The sequence below is a fragment of the Hyperoodon ampullatus genome, assembly GCF_949752795.1.
Source record: "Hyperoodon ampullatus genome assembly, chromosome: 6".
In the NCBI taxonomy this organism is placed as follows: Eukaryota; Metazoa; Chordata; class Mammalia; order Artiodactyla; family Ziphiidae; genus Hyperoodon; species Hyperoodon ampullatus.
In genome coordinates this window covers 116,147,476-116,164,054 of record NC_136919.1, presented here as the reverse complement: position 1 = coordinate 116,164,054, position 16,579 = coordinate 116,147,476, and the positions used below count along the sequence as shown (strand labels likewise).

The 16,579-nt window shown below is 41.6% G+C and overlaps 1 protein-coding gene across 1 annotated transcript in view; it reads left to right on the top strand.

Annotated features, from left to right (window-relative positions):
• EBF2 (EBF transcription factor 2) overlaps nt 1-16,579 on the top strand; it is a gene marked incomplete at both ends in the record, with an annotated part of 191,847 nt that overhangs the window by 161,081 nt on the left and 14,187 nt on the right. The window contains 3 exons of the mRNA XM_079705890.1: nt 12,328-12,416; nt 13,754-13,819; nt 13,903-14,080. Of these exons, the coding sequence (XP_079562016.1) occupies nt 12,328-12,416; nt 13,754-13,819; nt 13,903-14,080 (333 nt within the window). The remainder of the gene's footprint in view (nt 1-12,327; nt 12,417-13,753; nt 13,820-13,902; nt 14,081-16,579) is intronic.

Genomic DNA, 16,579 nt, shown 5'->3' with positions numbered 1-16,579 from the left:
AACCACGATTTGCTAAAGTGCAGCCTGCTGCTGCAGCGTCAAGAGATCCACACCAGAATCTAGCTCATCAGGAAAGGTCCCATTTCCTCTATCTGGTCTGAGACCTAGAGATGGTACCAGCCGAGGCTTAGTGGGGAAGAGATCCCCTACACCCCTTGCAGACTTTTCTACAAAAAACTGGCAGTGCAGAAATATAATCCTGGTAGGGGCACCCAATGGGACCATGGTTATTGATTGTTCAGTGTACTTCTTGTCTGTCTTGAGGATGCAGGGAGAGAAAGTCTGGAACAAGGCATTTGGGGGTAGGATTTCCACCGTCTACAATTGTAAAATCTGTACCATCCACAGAAACCAGTGAAAAATCATGATGCGTGAGTGGATGGCAGGTCATTGAGGGTATGGGAGTAAATGTGCACAGCTTTTCAGTATCTTCCTATATGACCTTTTGCAGAGTCTGGGTTTCACATTTGATTGCTGGTTAAGTTTGGACAGAACTTATAAGAAAAAAAAATGATGCTAGTACTTCAGTGATCACGTCTGTCTATTGAGCACGTAGGGCCAGGCTCTGTCTTTTGAGCTCATATAATCACCACCTTTTCCCATGTTAATGGTTCCATTCATATCTCAGCTATATAGATGAGAATCCTGCTGCGTAAGGCCACCAAGCTAGGTCCAAACATAGCCGTCTTATCCCAGAGTTGTGCTCTTAACAATTGAACTGTGCTACTTACCAATAGTGTATAGCTTCTTCGAAGAAATTACGCTAAGGCCATTATTTGGCTTCATCCGGAGTTTTACTTGGCAAATGCCAGTGGCCTTGGCTGTCTGGCTGTTACTCTGAGGAAGTACACGGGAGACAGGCCTGGCCAGTGAGCATGGAGGGGGCTCAGAGGATGGCCTTACCCGTGCCCTGGTGTTCCAGATTGCTAAATGGCTATTTCTATTTCAGTGTGATATGTAGGCTTAGAGCCCATGAAGTGCTTTGAATTCCCTAGAAGTCATAGAAATTATCCTCTTCATGAATAACTGAAATTGCAGAAGGCAAAAAAGTATGAACTCCACTTTGTTATTAAACTTGAGAAAACTTAGCACTGGAATGGAAGACAGTCAGTGATGCAGAGTTTAGAGGCCTGAATTTGAGTCTGAACTTTCCAGCAAATCACCTAACTATTCTTCACCTTAGTTTTCTAACCTAAAAAATAGGAAGATACCTATCTTACTGGGAGGATGAAATTACATAGATATGCCAATGTATTTTGTATAGGAATATACAAATATGAGCAAAATTTACTATTCTAGGTGTTTGGCTGTGGGATACAGAGTTCCTGGGATGAGTTCTTGGTATTCCTTCCTCACTGCTGTTTGATCAAGGGTGGACTTTGTTTTGCATGCCTTCTCTTCTGTAAAAGGTGGCTTCTTCTTGAAAGACCCACTATATCACGCCTTTCATATCTGGGTCGAGATTAGAAATCAGGGTTTTTAGGTGACAGAGAAGGCCAAGGCAGCCCGAGAGCGTGGGTGCTGTTTGCAAGTGGGTTGAAGGGGAAACAGGTTTTCAAAGGAGAGGCCGACAGGGCCCAGCCGGCCCAGGTGCAGGCTCAGGAGCTGCTTCCCAAGGTGTGCACTGAACTTAGAAGCTGACAAAACACCCTGACTATGTAGAAACAAGTAGAAGCCAAAGGATCCACGTCAACTCACCTCCTTCCCAGAACAATTCTTATGTTTTACTTTTTTTTTTTTAACATCTTTATTGGAGTATAATTGCTTTTCAACGGTGTGTTAGTTTCTGCTGTATAACAAAGTGAATCAGTTGTACATACACATATATCCCCGTATCTCTTCCCTCTTGCATCTCCCTCCCACCCTCCCTATCCCACCCCTCTAGGTGGTCACAAAGCACCGAGCTGATCTCCCTGTGCTATGCGGCTGCTTCCCACTAGCTATCTGTTTTACATTTGGTAGTGTATATATGTCCATGCCACTCACTCACTTCGTCCCAGTTTACCCTTCCCCCTCCCCGTGTCCTCAAGTCCTTTAGCACAAACAATTGCATTTGATTTCCCTGTTCATTATTTGGGCGAAAGCATTAATCAACAAGAAAATGGCCAAAACCAGGTGGCACTTGGGAGGAGAAATGGGAGGCCTAGATGTTTCCACAGCCCTGCCGCCCACATCATGCCCTGCACAGCCTCCTCCCCGAGGCTGGGCACAGGGCATGGGGTCCCGCTTCCACTGAGCCGCACTGCACAGATGTGCACGCTGGATGGCAACTGTTAATAGCTCACCCACTTCACATTTCTTCTTTTTTTTTCTTATAGCATTATCCTGAAAAAAAAAATCTCATTTAAGAAATGAATCTGATTTTTAGTTAAAAATACCCAATTCGGATATCATAAAGGGGCCCAAGTACCAGTTGTTCCCGGTTTGCACTAGAAACATGTTGCATGAAGAGCCCTCCTGGTAGCCTGTAGCTTTACTGAAGTTAAAACTCCCACTGCCTGTAAAATTTGGATCCATCATTCGGCTGAGTCTGAGGAATGATGTCTCCGTTGGAGACCCCAGAATAGGGGGCTCTTGTTTCACTAGAGACATCACAGCCTCTTAATGGCCTGGAGGTCTCAGCTATAACATTCTAAATGCACATTACAGAGAGCAGAGCGTATTCATAACTGCTCCGTGGTGGCATTTAGATTTACCCTTGAAATTTATCTTTAATTTTTACAGTTGTCTCCTTAACCATGTTTATTACTCCCTTCTTCAAACAATCTGTCTTGCTGCAGTTTTTCTTGAAACCAAAGCGTAATTAAATATTAAATTAATATTTCATTTAAAATTAAATATCAAAGGCTTCCGTCTGATCTTTCACTTGTGCACTGCTATTTCTCACCTCGTGTTCTCATCCCTGTATCCACAAAGGCAGGTACCACCTCTTTATAATGTGTTCCTATATTATCTTTGTTCTTTTTTTTTTTTACATTGGTGACACTGAACCTTTGCTACGTTGAAACAAATGGATGTAGGGAGAGATTTCAGTGTAGCAAAGGTTAAAGACAACTTAATTCAACAGCCCATGGCCTCAACTCCACCCATCTCCACTTCTCAAGGAAGAATTTCACTGCACCAAATAAGTAATAGTCCTAGAATCATATAATGCAAGAGCTTACAAGGGGTCTTCGAGGCCATTTAGCCCAACCTTTTGTTTTTGCAGAGACATAAACCAAAGTCCACCTGCCCTTGAAGGTGGTGTGATTGGTCAGGGTTAGGAATTAAGGCATCCCAGGAAAAGGCCAGCTTTATCTCCACCACACCATCAAATGCTATGAAACTATTTAACTTGGGAGCATTATAATGCCAATCGAACATAGCCTTGAATCTTGGACACCTGAGGAGTATGGCAGAAGGTAGATGAATAGATGAGAAAATTGGAAGGATTGGGAGAGAAAGAGAGGAACCAAAATCATAGCACAAAGAAGGCAGACCTCACAGGAATCAATACGTTAAGATCAAAGCACTTTGAAGACATAGACACTGAGGGAAGAGCAGAATGGAGACATCCTAAAGGTGGCATGAGGGCAGGAGCTAGTCGGTGTGCATGCAAATTCCTCCCCAGGCAAACAAGGCTGTTTTACTCCTTCCTGTCCTGTCAATAGAGAGTAACTGTCTTTGACCAGAGCTGTGCGGAGAGGTGTTCCTCATGCATGTTTTCTCCTCGGCCTGCACATCAAAGTCCATCTTCTGATCTGGCAGTCACATTACATAGATTTTAGTGTTCTTGAGCAGGATTCTTTTTCCATTGCTTTCTTTATTCTTGGAGAAGGTTGGAATTTACAGTTAGGACTGGAGAGGTCCTCTAGTTCTGTGGCCTGGACCCCTTAGTGGCCCGTGGTCTCTGTGATAGAAGTGAAGATCCTTTGCTGCAGATAAACGCACGTAGCTGCAGACCCACAACTAGGCTCGGACTTCTAGACTTTTGTCGGCCTCTTGATGGCCACCCATAGACTCTGCAATGTCCTAGGCTCCAACTGAAGACTTACTAGTGAGGAAAGCTGCAACCCAGGCCAACATCCCAGAGTGGCAGCCTGACAGAACACTCAGATCTCCCTCACCCCATCATCTTCTTGGTCTCCTCTCAAATTTCTGTAAAGGAACTCAGTCGGCCCTTGATATTGCCACCTTTGCGATAAGTACTTCTGTTGGTCAATGGCAGAAATGATCACCTATCTGCAAAGTCAACACTGTCTTTGTTGAGGGTTGACCAGAACTCTAACCAGGAGTCCCCTTTCCATGTTAGCCAGTGTTCCCTCTATTTCTGGGAAACAGAACTAGAGGCATAAGCTGGGGTAAGCATTATCTTCTCTCTGGGACTCCTCTTAAGGAAAAACGATCATATAGAATTTATCCATCTCACCAATGCTTTGGGAAAATTAATATTGAGCAACAGCCAGCTTTTTAAAAATGAGTGGTTCCCAGTAGATATTTTTAGTTAAATACTATTTACTTATAAAGGGAACCCTTCACACATTGCTTATAGTTTATATCTAGTCATTGGGTCCAAGATACGTAAGTAACCTCATATATTATCCCTGCAATCAAAATAAGAAATGACACGTAAGATCCAAGCTCTCAGGAGAAATATTATGAAATCTCAAGGTATTGATGAAAGTTTTTCCAAGGCTGATCCAAATGGGATTTAGATTCTGTGGCAGTTGAAATGTGTATTATTAAACTCCTTAAGCAAACCCGAATGACTCCCAGTGGAGGATTAAGACATTCTATGTATAGCAAAGGCGAAATTCTCATGTCTGAGTTTTCTCTATTGAATTCCCCCTTGATTAGCTTCTGTAATATTTAACTTCATGCCATGCCATAATTATTTAATAAAAGGTAAATATAAATTATATTTCAGTGGGGATATGACCTTTTACCTTAATGTTACTAAAGAAAGACATAGATAAATAGAGCCTATACATTGAAGCATATTTTTAATTTACTGTGTTTTTGCCTTGCCAGCATTTCTCTATGTCCCCGTCAGCCAAGGGGTTGGCAGGACTTCACACCATGCCCGCACTCCATGTGGTAGCAGAGGCTGTAAATTCACACTGATGATGGCAGTTAATGATCTGGTTGGCCCTTAGAGACAGTCTTGGTGCTGGTCTCGGGCACCTCATTAGCTAATTGAGGTACACTTGGCTCACACCAGGCCTGAAAAGTCGGAGAACACCTAGGGAGGGGGGAAGCTGGGACTCAAGGTGAGGCCGAACAACTGGTCTGATGCGACGTGAGTTTGGAACCAGAGTAAAAGTTGTCCAGTGCAATCCTGATGTTTTGAAGGCTGAACCCTTGAGGGACTGACTGATGTTTCCTCTTACAGTTTGGTGTTGAGTAAACAGTATGGACTTCATGATGTTTACTTCACAATTGCACTTAAGTGGCATGGTGTGTGTGTGTGCGTGTGTATTCACAGGCACACCCGTGTGATTATTCCCTGTCCATATAGATATACATGACGGTGTGTGTCCCTGTCTTTCTCATCTTGGATGCACACAGAACCCATCCACAGGTTATGCCTGTGAAGTTTGGCAGGAGCCTCCAGAAAACACTCAACGTGAGAAATAGATGAGTATGTCTGTTCTGCTTATTCAGTTTAAAACGTGAATTGCTAACCCAGTGTGGTCAGGAGAGTCTGCTATTTCGGACTTAGGTGGGGAGCGAGGAGGGGAGGGCAGACAAGACGAACCAGACATCACCCTTGTGTCCTGGGGGTTTTCATCTAACAGGGACAACAGTGGGTACAACCGTGTGATAAAGTCTATGAGAGAGAAAGCATTACGTGTGCCCATCAGAGCCCAGCTTTAGCAGATTCCTTTGTGAGCAGCAGGAAGGACCCAGGAATCAGGAGGTTAGTGGCGGCTGAGGGTGGACCGCTAGAGCTCTAGTGAGAGGGAGCGAGAACCTGTTCCCCGTGCAGATGGAAGAGAAGGGCCAAGGACAGTCATGGAGACGGCGGGGACCTTGGGGAGGGTGGCTAGATTCTCTGCCTTCTCGGATATGCCCGTACTTTATGCTCAGCACAGTGTGAGTATACCCATATTTAAAATCTCCGTTTTCTCCATGTAAGAAAATCAGCATCTTAGGTAATGAAATGGTGCATATTTGAAAAAAGACGAGGCTATGATGGATTTAGACCATTTTCTCACTAAGTCTGCTCACCCCGCAGCGCTGGGACGCTGTTGGTCTTCGCTGATTGATACCAAATGGGGCTTCTCTCCCCCTCAGTGTTCTGCGCAGGGCTGCACTGTCTGATCTGCCCTTTGCTAGGAGCTGCAGAGGGAGCCTGGGGAGGGGTGGAAGGCGGTGCAGGGAGTGGGTGGGTGGGAGCAGAGGGTAGCATGGCCACGTTCAACACTCTGCCCTTGGTCAGCTCCAGTCCAGTAGCGAAGGACAGAGGGGTAGCCTTTGGCCCGGGGGTGGGGGCTGCTGGCATATCTAGCGGGGGCTTGGAATGACACCTCTGGCTCTACAGCAGAAAAGATGAAGCGCACAGGCCTTGAAATGATAGAATCCAGGGTACAGATCCCACCTTTACCGCCCAGAGGTGCATTTAAAATGGGCATAAAATCCATGTCTTAGGGTTGTAATGAGGGTTGAATGAGCTAATATATGTAAAAGGCATGAGCATAATGCCTGTAACATGGTAAAACCTTCATTCTAACAGAGATCGTAACCATTTTCATTATTGAGTATTATAGCCACTAAAAATCCTACGATTAAAGAAAAAGTCTTCAGAAAGTGCTGACATTATAGTGCTAAGTGGAGAAAAAAAAAACACACCAGTTTACGGAATGATTCCAATTATACACACAGCTATTCTTACATGTGTTTCTGGGTAAGATGGTAATCTGAGTACAAGTGTTTAATCGGCCCCCATCCCCAGGATATATTGGAGAATATTTTCAAGAAAACATAAAAATAAGGGAAATCTGGTATTCGTGCGTGAAGCTAGGCTGGTCTCATCAATATGCCAGAAATTTTGTGCCATTGTGCTGATGTGTGCAGATGGGGTTGTGTTGGAGGATGTGTGACATTCCGCTCGTGGGAAAAGAAGAGCTGGGCCAGGAAATAATGGGGGAAACCCTGACAGAACCTCCCAGATCCTCCCCCAGAGTGAGAACAAGCGACACAGCAGAAACTAGATCTTGAGTAGAAGGAGTCCGCTCAACAATTCCATGTCCCGAGACGTTGTCATTAATATGTGGGGAAAACAGAAAGACGTTCTCTTGTTTCAGGGGCCCTGGCAGAATTAAGTCCTTATTCCTACTGAGGTAAGCTGACTGCTGGAGAACTGATCGGTGAGGAATGCAAGAAAGGAAAAGTTAGGGTACCACAGGCCCACTGGTCAGCAGAAAAAGCAGTGAAACATATAGTATCTGAATTATTGTTAATACGATGACAAAGCTTAACATAAACATGAAAATTAGTGTCTTAAAGGGACAGATCATAGAAAATCTAATAATAGGAATATTAGCTGAACAGGATGAACCATCAACAAAAAGAGAATGAGGTGGGGAAATTAAGGGTAAGCAACAGTTTTTTTTTATATGTGGACGGGCTCCATAGACTCAAACAATTAGGAAAAATAAAATACTTTTATAGAAAGCCAGAGGGACTATTTTAAATTAAAATAGGATGTGCATCTTCCTAATCACTGGAGAAAAACATATACATTAAAAACCTATTAGACATACCAGGAACATGGGGAAGGATAAATTTATAGAAGCAATTATGTATAAAAGATGCTAAATAATATGTTCAAAAAGATAGATTAGGGCTTCCCTGGTGGCGCAGTGGTTGAGAGTCCACCTGCCGATGCAGGGGACACGGGTTCGTGCCCCGGTCCGGGAAGAACCCACATGCCGCGGAGCGGCTGGGCCCGTGAGCCATGGCCGCTAAGCCTGTGCGTCCAGAGCCTGTGCTCCGCAACGGGAGAGGCCACAACAGTGAGAGGCCCACGTACCGCAAAAAAAAAAAAAAAAAAAAAAAGATAGATTAAATAATACATTGAAAGCATTTCCCGGGGAACACAGACAAGACTAATATGAATTCACAAAAAACTTAATAAATTTCAAAAGGCAGGTATTCTGCAGGCCACCTTTTTGAATCCAGTGCAATTAATTAGAATAAATAATTAAGAGTTTAATACTCAATCACCTAGAAACTTTAGGATATTCTCTTTGGAACTAAAGGAAGCCAAAATTAGAAACAGGACTCTTCAGAATGTTGTAACAAAGTTGGTGCGGGGTGAGGGACTGTGTGGAGCGTCATAACTAGGAGAGTAGAAATTTTAAACAAATACTATATTAGATTCTATGCTAAAACAGTTAAAATCTTAATGAAGTGCATGATTTCTTGATGGCTCATGGCTATTCAGTGTGAGTAGCATGAGGTTGGGGTATCTTGAATGGCAGGAATCTATGGGTCATCCAGGTGGACATTTCCAGCCAATACTTGGATAAATAAGGCTGAATCTTGGGCAGGCTATCTGAACTGGAAATAAAGAGTTGTCATAGCATGTAGCCTGACATGGGAATCCTGGGGGCACTAATGAGGTTGCTGAGGAAGAATGTATGGGCAAGCAGAAGACTGCCTTGGCAACAAGAAGCATCAGACAGAGGAAGAGCAGTCCTCAACGTAGGTTGAGGTTGCCTGAGTGGAGCGGCGGGGTGAAACAGGCCAGTGTGCATTCAGGAAAGCCAATGAGTGGAAGTATTTCCAGCAGGAGAGTTTTTCCAGGGTCAGATGCTAACTTGGGTTTAAGATAAGAATGGAAAATTTCCTCTTGGTTTGGCTAAGATGTTATTGGTGACTTTGACAAGAGCAATTTCACAGGGGTTCTTTCAAACTTTGAGTCAAGAGATAATATCCATGCAATATAAGTTTTATAGTGCATAGGATACAATATAGAAAGCTTCTCAATCTATTTTTTCAAAGCTGGTATACAATAAAAATTCAGAAGCCGACAACACCATGCACGCTGTCCCAGTTATTAACATGGGCACACAAATGCCCGGCAACAATAATAGTAACAGATGCTTGCTGAGGGCTTAAAATGTGCCAGGCACTATTCTCAGTAATGTAATTGATTTCATCCTCCCACCAGCAATCATAAGAAAACATTAACAAATTGTATTCAGAAGTATACTAAGCAAATTATATACCACATCCATGAGTCAAGGATTAATTGTGAAATATTGAGAAATCTACTCTAAAATACAATTTAAATTGGTCCAGGGAGAAAATTCATATGACTGTAATTTCCTAAAATTCTAAGAAGTCCTGATAAAAGCCCTTATCAAAACATGATAACTAATATCTATCTCAAATAGCCAACATCACATTTGGTGCTGAAGTGTTAGTGTCATTCCCACTTTAAAGGAAAAAAAGCAAGAATATCCACTATCATCCTCTTTTCAGACACTTTTTGGGAAGTTTTAGCCAATACAAGAATGGGATTCAGAGAACTAAACGGAATTAATATACTTATCAAAAGGAGACAAAATGATCATCACATATAGATGCTCTGAATGTACAAGCCTAAGAATGAACAGAAAAAATAAGTACACCTGTCAGGGGTTTGGTTACAAAATAAGAGACAACTACTATTGGTTAAGATCTTTTACCTGCAAAGAACTGTGCTGGGGGCATGCTATACATTGTTTCATTTAATTTTGACAGCAAACCCATGAGATGGATTTTAAACAGAAGCTCACAGAAGTTAATGGCGGAGCTGGAATTTAAACCCAAGATCTACTTGACTCTAAAGCTGATTCTCTTAATGACTATAGTATATACTACCACACACTACCCTCACACACACTGCCTGTGCAGACACAAATCAACCAAAGTGTTTCTAGGTGCTAGTAAAACTCTTAGAAAATATGATGAGGGAGTAATCATATTCACAATAAAATCAACAAAAAGTGAAATACATAGCAAAAAATGAAAACCAAAAATCTTATTACCTGTATGATGAACAGTACACATTTTACTGGTGGACCTAAAGAATTCGTTTATGTATATGTATGTATATGCAACACCCCCCCACCGTGTGTGTGTGTGTGTGTGTGTGTGTGTGTGTGTGTGTGTGTGTGTGTGTGTGTGTGTGTGTGTGTGTGTGTGTGTGTGTGAATTGCCAGATCTTGGAGTTGGGATGGTCTTTCTACCTGTAATACCTAAGGACAAATTTGGACATAATGTTGTAACATGGTGACAGAGTGTTAAAAGTATTAATATGTAAAGTATTTTTACAAGTAAAAAGGCCTAATTCTCAATAGAAAAGAGTGCAGAAAGTATTATAAGCTGTTCATAAAAGAAAAAATTAAAATGATCAGCAAGTGTAAGAAAAAAACGTCAGCCTCTCTGATGAATAAAGGAATGTAAGTTAAAAGGACCACATGCCTTGCTGGAGGGAGTATAAATTTATATGTTCTTCTGAGGAGTGGTCTGACAGTATGTATGAAAGGCCTTAAATATAAATCATAATTTTTGCTCTGGTAATTCTAATTCTTAGAATTTTCCAGTTGAAAGAATTAAAGTTATGCACAAAGGATAATTTTTGCTCTGATTTTTATAATAATGAGAAATTAGGACCACATTAAATGCCAAACATTAGGAAGCCATTTAAATAAATTACAGACCATGTCATGGAAAAATATGCAGGAATTTTAAATAATGTTATAAAAGAATATTTAATAACCTGGGGGAAAATTTGATATATTTTTAAATGGATAAAAAGTAGGTTATGTAATGGTATGAATAGTATGCTCTGAATAATTTTAAGTATGTGTGTGTGTTTAAATCTTGGAGGGTGGGCTTCCCTGGTGGCGCAGTGGTTGAGAGTCCGCCTGCCGATGCAGGGGACACAGGTTCGTGCCCCGGTCCGGGAAGATCCCACATGCCGCGGAGCAGCTGGCCCCGTGAGCCATGGCCGCTGAGCCTGCAAGTCCGGAGCCTGTGCTCCGCAACGGGAAAGGCCACAACAGTGAGAGGCCCGCGTACCGCAAAAAAAAAAAAAAAAAAATCTTGGAGGGTATAAGCAAAAATGTCAACCCACATCATCTCTAAAATTGTGAGATTATGGATGATTTTATTTTTGCTTCTATATTTAAAAAGTTCAATAATTTCTTTAAATAAAAGGTGTTGCTTTGAGAGTTCAAATAAAAGAAACAAATATTTATAAAACATATATGCAAAAAGTAAGATTAAAAAGGAAATACACCCTCCTGTGTTTACTGCTGCCTAATGGGAGTGCAGGTGATTATTATTTTACCCTTTATATCTTTTTTCTTTACTTTGATCATGCATTAATTTTAAAACCATAAAATATAAGCAACAAATTTTTTAAAAGTAAAGGAGGAGAGGAAAGACGGACAAAGGATAAAGGAATCAACCCCCCAAACTCTTTAGCGCAGTAGAAATGCCAAAATAGATCATTCATTCATTCCCTCACTCATTCAGTTTACAATTGCTGACACTAAGTGCCTGTTATGTGCCAGGCTCTGTCTCCAACAATGAGAACACAGTGGCAAAACAAAGTAAGCGTGAATTCTGCTCCTATGGAACTTGGCAGTATCTGGTGAAGCCTGACATGAAGTGAACGTATGTGTAACAAAACATAATTGAGGGCTTCCCTGGTGGCGCAGTGGTTGAGAGTCCGCCTGCCGATGCAGGGGACACGGGTTCGTGCCCCAGTCCGGGAAGATCCCACATGCCGCAGAGCGGCTAGGCCCGTGAGCCATGGCTTGCTGAGCCTGCGCGTCCGGAGCCTGTGCTCTGCAACGGGAGTGGCCACAGCAGTGAGAGGCCAACGTACCGCAAAAAAAAAACAAAAACAAAACAAAACATAATTGAAAATTCTGAAAGTCTATTATGCATAGAGGGTTTTATGAGAATAAACTCACAGAAGGTTTATATATGTATGAACGTAAATATTTAAGAGCATAATTAAGAAAAAGTGATGTTTAGGAGAAGAACTACTAGATGATGAAGGCATACTGGGGAAGAAGGCAAAGAGGGAAGATGGGAAAAGCATGTAAAGGTACTTTATCGTCTTCCTAAGAAGCTGGGATGGGATATGGTTGACTGTGTAATGTTTCTGATTATTCGAGAGTGAGCAGAGAATGATAAGTGTGTGTACTTAAGGCAGAAATGATAAAATAATTATAATAATCCTGAACGTTGGAGACCTTTCTATTACCCATGGCAGACTTAATTAGAAGCTTTGCTTTATGGCCAGTTTATATACTCAAAAAGAAGACTTTTGTTTTTCAGCATTAAATGAACCCACCATAGACTATGGCTTTCAGAGACTGCAGAAAGTCATCCCAAGGCATCCTGGAGATCCTGAGAGATTAGCTAAGGTAAGATGCTTTGGAAAATGACATGTGAAAACCTTCTTGGAGAATTTCAGCAAACTCAGATAAATCTAGCGACTTAAGTCTCTTTAAAATTAAATTAGGCATTGAAATTTGGCTGAGCTGGAGATACAAGATGCGCATAAAATATCTACTAACTGTGAAATATGTTATGATCAATCTCTGAGGAAATATGAAATCTGAAAATTTGGGCCTATAAAACAAACACACTACAATTATTCAGCTTATAAAACATTGCCAACTTTATGAAAATAAATAACTGTATAATTGCTTAAAAGTATAAGTTCCCATTCCTTTGTATTTAAACGTAATTTTGTTTACCCGTAATTACAGGGACATAGTAATCCACAATCAAGTATTCACTGAAGCCCTAGTACGTGCACAGATATTTAAGGAAGTGAAAACACATCCATATATAATTTCTATGAAATGTATCCGTTTCAAATGAACTTGCTCACAAAAATTATATAGTGAATCTGGCCCATTATTTTAGCTTTCTTTATTTAAAAATACGTCAATTTATTAGGTATTAATTAATGAGAAATTATGAAATTTTAACATTTTTATTTACATTTTAAGCATATACATTATAAAATGCCACGTTCTCTTTTCTGTAGTGTGAGTGAAATTCAAGTACCGCAGTTGCTTCTGCATCACACCTTTATTTTCCTCTTGGAAAAATCCCCAGCCCCACCATTAAATTAGATGATATCTGGAAAGTAGGTTAATAGCAATTTAAAAGGCCGTTAAAAACAGAAGGTGGAAAAGACAAAATGAGAGGAAAGGGATTACTGGTTACTAATTCTCTCTGGTTAAAGTGAACAGGGGGAAATATTACTGAAAGAATTCATCTTTATTAGAGTAAAATTTTGCAGAAGACATTGCCAAGATAATTTCAGTACTCTGGACAACTCCTTGGCAAGCAGCTAAACTCAGGTCAATCAATCATTTTGAGACTGTTTGGTTAATTAGAATACCAGATTTTTTTAATGGAATGGTCTGTAAGTAGTTTTTAATGGAACCCCCATGACGTTATTAATTTTAGCTAACTTTACCCTTAACGTGGTTGTGTTTTGTTCAGGTAGCCAAGCTATTTATGGAGCCCTTTTATTGAGAAGTATTTCACGTAGATACGCATTTATAGGGGGGTTCATGCGTGTGATTCTATTCTACCTGTCAAACCAAATATAGGACCTCTTGGCGAGTTACTTACACGTTAGGGGGGTGCCTGGACTTTCAATTTTTATATGTAATTTTCCTTTGTGTTGACCATTTTGGGTTTTACCTTTGCTTATGTCCCACGCTTTCTTTTCTTTTTCTAGGAAATGCTGTTGAAAAGAGCTGCAGATCTGGTGGAGGCGCTCTATGGGACGCCACACAATAACCAGGTGAGGTGCTCGCATTTTGCACTCTCTTGGGTCTATCTCTTATTGCTCGATAAAAACACTCACCTCAACCTGCCACTTTGTAGGACATCATTTTGAAGCGTGCCGCAGACATCGCTGAAGCCCTGTACAGTGTCCCCAGGAATCCCAGCCAGATCCCAGCTCTCTCCAGCTCTCCGGCTCACAGTGGCATGATGGGCATCAATTCCTACGGCAGCCAGCTTGGGGTCAGCATCTCAGAGTCAACACAGGGAAACAATCAAGGTACTACCTTTCTCAGAGTCAAAAGGCAAACGTCTTATACATTTAAAAGGCTGGTTCTGCTGGAGTGGAAGGAGTTAAAGCTTGATTCCTATGCCATCAAAAGAGTGTGTCCCAGGGCTTCCGTGGTGGCGCAGTGGTTGAGAGTCCGCCTGCCGATGCAGGGGACGCGGGTTCGTGCCCCGGTCCGGGAGGATCCCACGTGCCGCGGAGCGGCTGGGCCTGTGAGCCGTGGCCGCTGAGCCTGCGCGTCCGGAGCCTGTGCTCCGTAACGGGAGAGGCCACAACAGTGAGAGGCCCGCGTACCGCAAAAAAAAAAAAAAAAAAAAAAAGAGTGTGTCCCAGATAAGCAATGCAATCATTGGATTATCTATCTCAACATTAGGTGTATTGTTAGACTTTAAGCTCTTTAGGTACCTGGCAGAATCCTTTAACTGGAAACATTTAAGAATAAGATTAAGTATTGTGAATTTAGAAGAGTTTAGGATTACTAAAACTAGATTTACAGGTATTATTTGAATAAAATCTACACTTCTGCTATTGTGATCATCAAACTGAATAATGGAAAGAAGCTGAGTTACTGCTATTATTGTTAATTGCACCCAAATTCCTAGTGCCAAGGGTGAATGGCTTAGATTTGTTTGGTAACTTCTATTTGTGTATTATCTCATATATATATATATATATATATATATATGCAAATGTATACAAATATATAAATACAGCAACACAGTTAACAGTGCTTTTACATGTAAAGCATATTGAGTAAAGGTTTTTGTCATCGAGGTTGATTTTATTAAGGTGCTAAATTTATCATAAATCATTTTTTAAAAGGAGTAAATGTTTCTGCTGATGTACCTAACCTTGGGATAGTTTTATTTCTAATTCTGTCATCCATTGCAAGGGAATTCCTCAGTCTCATGCTCAGGGTGAGTTCTCCTTACAGAAATATGGGTGGGACATATTATTACCTTTTTTTCCCCCCTAAATTTGGGTCATTTCTTAAATAGCTTTAGAGACAGTTATCCTATGTGGGTTATTTCAGGATCGATTAGGTGAGGTCTCTGTGCTGGGGTTTCAGAAGTATGGGGAGGACTCATCCCACTCTGGATTGGATCTCCATGCATTCAATTGCTGATGCTTCCAAGTCTTTGGTCAAAGAACAGCCCATTGATTTATTTTTTTAACTTATTTTTTTAAATTGAAGTGTAGTTGATTTACAATGTTGCATTAATTTCTGCTGTATAGAAAAATGACTCAGTTATACACGTGTACATTCTTTCTTTTTCATATTCTTTTCCATTATGGTTTATCCCAGGAGATTGGATATAGTTCCATGTGCTCTACAGTAGGACCTTGTCGTTTATCCATCCTATATAAAATAGTTTACATTTGCTAGCCCCAAACTCCCAATCCATCCCTTCCCCTACTTCCCCTCCACCTTGGTAACCACAAGTCTGTTCTCTATGTCTGTGAGTCTCTTTCTGTTTCCCAGATTGGTTCATTTGTGCCATATTTTAGATTCCACATATAAGTGATATCATATGGTATTTGTCTTTGTCTTTCTGAATTACTTCACTTAGTATGATAAGCTCTGGTGTTATCCATGTTGCTGCAAATGGCATTATTTCGAAAGAACACCCCATTTAGATGAACTTATCAATGCATTTTATTTATTTATTTATTTGTTTGGGTTTTTTTGTGAGGGGCACGCAGGCCTCTCACTGTTGTGGCCTCTCCCGTTGCGGAGCACAGGCTCCGGACGTGCAGGCTCAGCGGCCATGGCCCATGGGCCCAGCCACTCCGCAGCACGTGGGATCTTCCCGGACCGGGGCATGAACCCGTGTCCCCTGCATTGGCAGGCGGACTCTCAGCCACTGCGCCACCAGGGAAGCCCGTCAATGCATTTTAAATGAAAATGTTCCCCACCCCACACAGCAGGGCATGGTAACAACTTCAGACTTCTATAGCTGTGATCTTCAGAGTGCTAGCACCTCTTGAAATGTTATTAGGATGCCTTTTCCCCATCACACCCAGAAAAGACGCTATGTTATGTTAAATTTGGGAAACACTAGGTTAGCAAAGTTAAACCGGTTTATTTATTCTCCAGGCCCTTCATATACGCATCTTCAGTATGCTACGATACGCACCATCTGCCAAGCTTTATTTGACCACACAACGCTTTTCTCAGTGACACCCATCAGTATCTCAGAGGGCTCTAGCGTTACATGAAGTAGGATTTGGGAGGTGTCACTGCACACTGCTGTTAGTCATTCACTCCTTGGTGTGAGGTGGAGACGTTGACTGCCAGTGGGAAAGACGAGGAAGGGGGGAATTGCAGGGATATGGTTTTGGGCGAGATGGGGAAGAGACGGGAAGGCATAAAAAGTGTGAAGACAAACTGCAGGCTTTTCCACTACAGCCCACAGTCAACTTGGAATTCTATAGACTGGCGGCCACGTGGACCTATGCTGCCATATTTGGTCTGTGCTGTGTGTGTCT